At 40.7% G+C, this 6,572-nt stretch overlaps 1 protein-coding gene across 1 annotated transcript in view; it reads right to left on the bottom strand.

Moving 5' to 3' along the window:
* PYGO1 (pygopus family PHD finger 1) overlaps nt 1-5,082 on the bottom strand; it is a gene marked incomplete at its 5' end in the record, with an annotated part of 12,840 nt that extends 7,758 nt beyond the window's left edge. The window contains one exon of the mRNA XM_023751620.1: nt 5,046-5,082. Coding sequence (XP_023607388.1) covers nt 5,046-5,082 — 37 coding nt within the window. The remainder of the gene's footprint in view (nt 1-5,045) is intronic.
* Nucleotides 5,083-6,572: the final 1,490 nt, after the last annotated feature.

The following is a 6,572-nucleotide window of genomic DNA, read 5'->3' as shown; positions in this document are numbered from 1 at the left end:
AGTGCATTCACCCTGTCTAGATTTACGTATGTACTGTGCTATCTCCCTGTGGCTGCTGTTACTGAACATTTTTGCCACTGCCACTGCCCAACATCATGAAAAGATCAAAATTGATAGCCCAGGAAAAGATCAAAAATCAAAATTCAAATTATGTTTTCATAATGCTTCCACAGCATTATGAAGCTGAAAAATTGAAAGTCAAACTACTGTTAAGTTGGGAACCGGCTAACACTTCCAATGGCTTGGACTCTTGGCCTCACTACATCCTTCCTGCTGCTATCTGTAATACTGGTGGTTCTTCTCCATGACATAATCAGTGATGATAGATCAGATTCATATTCATCAGGGCTAATTAGAACATAGACTACCAAGAATTTCTATAATTCTCACTCTTTAAAAATGAAGTGAAAGGTCAGAATCCAAGGAAGGGAAAGTAGTGGTTATAGAACCAGTTATTTAGGTTATCCTAACTTTTGGTACCAAAGCCTCTTTCTTCCTGTCTGCTCTATATACCTGCTGGTGCTAACTTTGCAAGGTAAACAATGACAATTCAGCCTGAAGTAGAGAGTTGTGGGGCACAGAACCAAGAAAAGGGGAACTGCTAAAGCTTATTGTAACACTGGCTACTCTGATCCTTTTATTTATTAACTAGAGGCCCAGTGCATGGATTTGTGCACCAGTGGAGTCCCTCGGCCTGGCCTGCACTTTCTCACAATCTGGGACCCCTCAAGGGATATTGGAGAGCCGGTTTCGGGCCGATCCCTGCAGGCCAGGTCGAGAGACCCCACTGGCACTGGGCCTCTAGTATGCATATAAGATCTTTGGTTAATTTCTTCCTGTCCTCCCCCCTCCCCCATTCCCTCTGAGATTCATCAGTCTGTTCCACATTTCCATGCCTGTGCTTTGAGCGTCTGCCCCCTGGTGGTCAGTGCATGTCATAGCTACCAGTTGAACGGTCAGTCGGACAGTTGCTTAGGCTTTTATATATATAGACTAGAGGCCCGGTGCACGAAATTTGGGCACCAGGGGGTGGGTCCCTCAGCTGGGCCTGCACCCTCTCCAATGCGGGACCCCTCAGGGGATGTCCAACTACCGGTTTAGGCTCCTGTGGGATGGGGCCTAAACCGGCAGTCAGATATCCCTCTCGCAATCCGGGACTGCTACCTCCTACCTACTTACATGCCTGCCTGCCTGATTGCCCCTAACTGCCTCTGCCTGCCTGCCTGATTGCCCCTAACTGCCTCTGCTTGCCTGCCTGATCACCCCCTAACTGGTCCCCTGCTGGCATGGTAGCCCCCTAACTGACCCCCTGCCAACCTGGTCGCTCCCTAACTGCTCCCCTGCCAGCCTGGCTGCTCCCTAACTGCTCCCCTGCTGGCCTGATCGCCCCTAACCACCTCTGCCTCGGCCCCTGCCACCGTGACTTTGTCTAGAAGGAAGTCGGATGTCCGGAAGATGTCTGGTCGACCCAGTCTAATTAGCATATTACCCTTTTATTAGTATAGATAATTAAATTTCTTCATCTCATCTCCTCACTCCTACCTGCCTACTGCCCTCTGAATGCACACGGGGAACAGAGTGGGAAAGTATGTCAGAATGGAACAAGAAGCCTCTTTCATCTTAAGAACTTTTATCTGTCTACATATTATCATCCTACATTATGACAATCAATCTCAAGTAAGCAAAATAATACTCTAACCTCTCTTTTCACCCTTCAAACTTATACAGAGCTGGAAGCTGAAGTTGTATTTCTTCTCATAGTCTTACAGAAGAGTCTACTCTATTAAATGAAGTAATTATTTCCCATCTAAAGATTCCACAAATTAAAGATATTTTAAATGAAATCATTTCTAGGTATAGAATAACTTTTTATTTTTGTGTTTTTTTTTTATAAACTGTGGATTATTTATTTTATGCCTTTTATTTTCTTAGGTCTAATTATAATATCTTTATTCCTCCTTTTATTTATTTATTTTTTTGTTACTCCTCACACAAGGATATTTTTTCATTGACTTTTTAGAGAGAGAGAGAGTAGAAGGGAAGGGGAGAGGCAGAGAGAGACAAACATAAATGTGAGAGAGACACATTGATTGGTTGCCTCCTACATATGCCCCAACCAGGGCCAGGGATCGAACCTGAAACTGAGGTACATGCCCTTGACCAGAATCAAACCTGAAGCCCTTTAGTCAGTCCCTGGGCCAACACGCTAACTAAACCAAGACAACTAGGGCTTTATTCCTCCTTTTAAAGACTCAATCCTGCCCTGGCCAGGTAGCTCAGTTGCTTGGACCGTTGAGTATGCAAGGCAGCCAATCGATGTTTCTCCCTCACATGGATATTTCTTTCTCTGTCTCTCCCTTCCTCACTCTCTAAAATTAATAATAATAAAAACATATATTTAGGGTGGGGAAGGTGGAGAAGACTCAATCTATTTTGGCCCCCAAGTCCTTCAAAGGGAATGAAAGCATTATTCTGTATTATAGATAGCAGCATGTCTTTTATATATTTTAAATTTTCATTTTTAACTTTACTTTACTTATAATAATGGTTTGTGATACTAACTTCTCATAAGTACCATGACTGTATTGTTTTAATTTTATTTTAAAAATGTTTTTATTGATTTTTTTTCCAAGAGAGAGGATGGGAGAGGCAGAGAAAGAAAACAGCAATCAACATGCTCCTTACTAGGGATGGAGCCCACAACCTGGGCATGTGCCCTGACCAGGAATCAAACCCGAGACCTCTCAGTGCACAGGATGACACTCAACCTAAATATTAATTATAAAGTTATTTTATAATTAATATTTTCCTTTAAACAAACTTACTTTATCATCATTCCAAATAAGTACATATTCTAATACATGTATGGATTGGTTTAAGTATGTATCTTATTCTGATTAAATGACCCCTTGCCCATATTAGGACACAGGGAGAAGGCGCCATCTATGAACCAGGAAGTGGATCCTCACCAGACACCAAATCTGCTGGCACCTTGATCTTGGACTTCCTAGCCTCCAGAATTGTGATAAATACAATTTCTGTTGTTTACAAACCACCCAGTCTATGATATCTATATATATAAAAGGGTAATATACAAAGTGTCCCCTCTGGAATTCGACTGGGAGTCCGATCGCTCGCTATGACGTGCGCTGACCACCAGGGGGCTGTGTGGAATGAAGGAAGGCCCTGGCCAGCAGCTGGAAGGCCCCGATTGGCCCTGATCACTGGCCAGGCCTAGGGATCCTATCTGTGCACAAATTTCGTGCACCGGGTCTCTAGTTCTGTTACTGGTTTAACAGCCTGAATGAACTAAGTGCCTAACACACTGCTTGGCACACAGTGGGCAGTCAAATACTAATTCTCAGTTGCTTTCCTTTAGACAAAGCTATACTATAAGCTCACTTCACTCCAGTTTCTATAGTATTTAACATCCTATTAAAATATCTACTATTCAGCAGTGTCAACACACTCAATGGACATTCAAATATCAGTTTTTCATAATGGCACAGAAATTTGGGATATAATGTCAGGTTATTGTATCATTTACACTATGGATGTGAACATCTTAGCTAATAGCTTTGTCTTGACCCGAAACACATACTTATGTAATGATTGGCTCTACCATGGAATGAAAATATTATGAATATGTGAATATAGTATTATACGAATCCTGTCAACCATTTGGCAATGCTTGATGACTTTTTGTTTCAGTCATCAAGCATTGCCAAATGCTTGACGGAATTCGTATCCTTTTTAGAATGCAAGGCAGAAAGTGTCCTCTTTTGATGCTCAGCACCTAGGTCAATCTGTGTACTTAATAAATATTAAATTCAGAAAGCACTCAACATCAGGTATTTAGGATTTCAAATACACATAATTCCTGTGCCAGCTGTCTCCCCAAACTAGTGATCTTTGTATTACTGGCTTAAAGTTTAAGTTTATAAAAGTGAGTGGATGGTATCTATGTGTAAGCTGACTCTATACAATAATATCTCTAATAATAAACTTATTGTATTAACAATGACAGGTAAATTTTTAAACAAAATAAACTTCAGAAATTATGGAGGACAAAGCTGCAAATAGTCACAAAAATCATGTAATAAACAGTTTGTATTTTTTTTCTCAGCAAAACTGTCAAATCTGAGAAGTTTCTGTTTTTATAATATATTTTTGTTCACTGCTTACTCCCTAAGAGAAGAAAACCTTCATTGCTTTTCACTCCATACGTACTCCCAATAAAAATGAGAAAGAATATGCTGTAGGTCATTTAGTTGTTCATTAATTGATTCAATATACTTAAAAGTGAATGTTGATCACATTCCTTACTATATTTTAAACTTTCTATTCCTGATTTTAAAAGTAAAGACTTACATGGCCCTGTCATTGTGGCTCAGTTGGTTGAGCGTTGTCCTATGCACCAAAAGGTTGCCAGTTCAATTCCCCATTAGTGCACATGCCTAGGTTGTGGGTTCCATATCCGGTCAGCACGTGTATAGGAGGCAATTGATCTATGTTTTTCTCTTACATCGATGTTTCTCTCTCTCACCCTCTCACCGTTATTCTCTTTCTCTGTCTCCCCATCCTCTCTCTAAACATGTCCTTGGGTGAGGATTAAAAAAAAGTTAACACTTACAGATAACTTATAATGTACCACTGTTGTCAGTGGTGCTTTATATATATTCATCTGTTTAATCCTTCAAACAACTCCATGGAATAAGTATTATTCTCACTTTGTAGCTGAGGAAACTGATGCACAGAGAGATTAAGTCACTTGTCAAGGACGGCACAGCTAGTATATAGTAGACCTGGAATAAGAACCCTGGCAGTCAGGCTACAGAGTCAAAATGCTGTACTGTTTCTCAATATTACTATTAGCATGTCCATAGAGACTTGGAACAAGAATATCTAAAATCACTCTTCACCATACCTTACAGCTCACCTTGATAATAAAGATGACTTAGAGCCTTAGCTGGTTGACTCAGTGGATGGAGCATCGGCCTGCAGACCAAAGGGTCCCAGGTTTGATTCCTATCAAGAGCACGTACCTTGGTTGCAGGCTCCTCTCCAGCCTGGCTGGGGCCCTGGTCAGGAAGTGTGCAGGAGTCAACCAATCGATGTGTTTCTCTCACATCGATGTTTCTCTGTCTTTCCCTCTCTCTTCTACTCTCTCTAAAAGATTAATGGAAAAATATCCTCGGGTGAGGATTAACCAAACATACAAACAAAAAACAAACAAAAAGATGACTTAGACATCTTGAGTTGCCTGGAATAAGAGTGCTAGAAGAAAGAACTGTGTAATCTTCCCAAGAGGTAACTCTTCCACACCTCTGGTGACAGCAAACAAGGAAGACCACATTACCTGGTTACCAAAACCTCTTTGTTAACATTCATCAAATTAGATCTCAAAAACACTTGTTAAGCCAGAACCGGTTTGGCTCAGTGGATAGAGCGTCGGCCTTCGGACTCAGGGGTCCCGGGTTTGATTCCGGTCAGGGGCATGTACCTTGGTTGCGGGCACATCCCCAGTGGCAGGCATGCAGGAGGCAGCTGATCGATGTTTCTCTCTCATCGATGTTTCTGGCTCTCTATCCCTCTCCCTTCCTCTCTGTGAAAAATCAATAAAATATATTTTAAAAAAAACACTTGTTAAGCTTCTCGAAGTATAGAAATAAACGTAGTAATTCATCCTGTAAGCATCTCATAATCTAGAGGAAAAATTTTTTCTTTTTTATTGAAAGTCTTAAATTTAACATGATAAATACTATGATAAAGATGAGCACAAGATGTTGAAGGAACATAAGGTACTCCCAACTAGTCCTGACTGAGGGAGAAGATACCTTTGCAGGTTTCAACTGAGCTGATGCTTTGAAGATGAGTGTCTTACCAAAGGTGGGGGAAAAAGAGGGCATGCCTTAACAGGATGTGCCAAGAAAGATTTATAGGCAAGAGAGACCATGATATGTCTAGAGAAGAAATATGAGTATTTCAGTACTGGAGCATATGAGACAAGGGAGAACACTTCACAGAACATGAAGGATGGTGGACTAAGCAGTAGGCCTGGGCCAAATGAAAAAGGGCCAATATAAGAAGGTTGGATTTTTATCCTAAAAGCAATGGGAACCACTGAAGAATTTTACAAAAAGATTAACATGACTGAACTGTGTTGAGGAGCACTATGGCATTGGAACATAGTGACTAAGACTTTGGGCTTTAGAATTTAAGTTCTAGCTTTGCCACTTACTAGCTGGGTAAGCTTGAATATGTTACTTAACCATATATTACTTAATCTCTCTGAGTATTAGTGCCTCAACTGTAAACCTAGAATGATAATAACATCTAACTCATAGGGTTATTGAGAGGATAAAAGATGATCTATTTAAACCACTTAGCAAACTGTTTGGTAAGTACTTAGCAGATGGTAGTCATTTATCACCATCAGTAGCAATGTGGAAAATGGATTAACAGGGACAAAATGGGAGGCAAGGAATCCAGTGAGAGAGTTACCATAATAACCAAAGAGATAAAATTTGAATTAAAGTGGTGATGGAAAGGTCCAGGAGATGATGGGTTCA

Source organism: Myotis lucifugus, unplaced genomic scaffold (genome assembly GCF_000147115.1).
Source record: "Myotis lucifugus unplaced genomic scaffold, Myoluc2.0 scaffold_23, whole genome shotgun sequence".
In the NCBI taxonomy this organism is placed as follows: domain Eukaryota; kingdom Metazoa; phylum Chordata; class Mammalia; order Chiroptera; family Vespertilionidae; genus Myotis; species Myotis lucifugus.
This window is presented reverse-complemented; position numbering and strand designations above follow the sequence as displayed.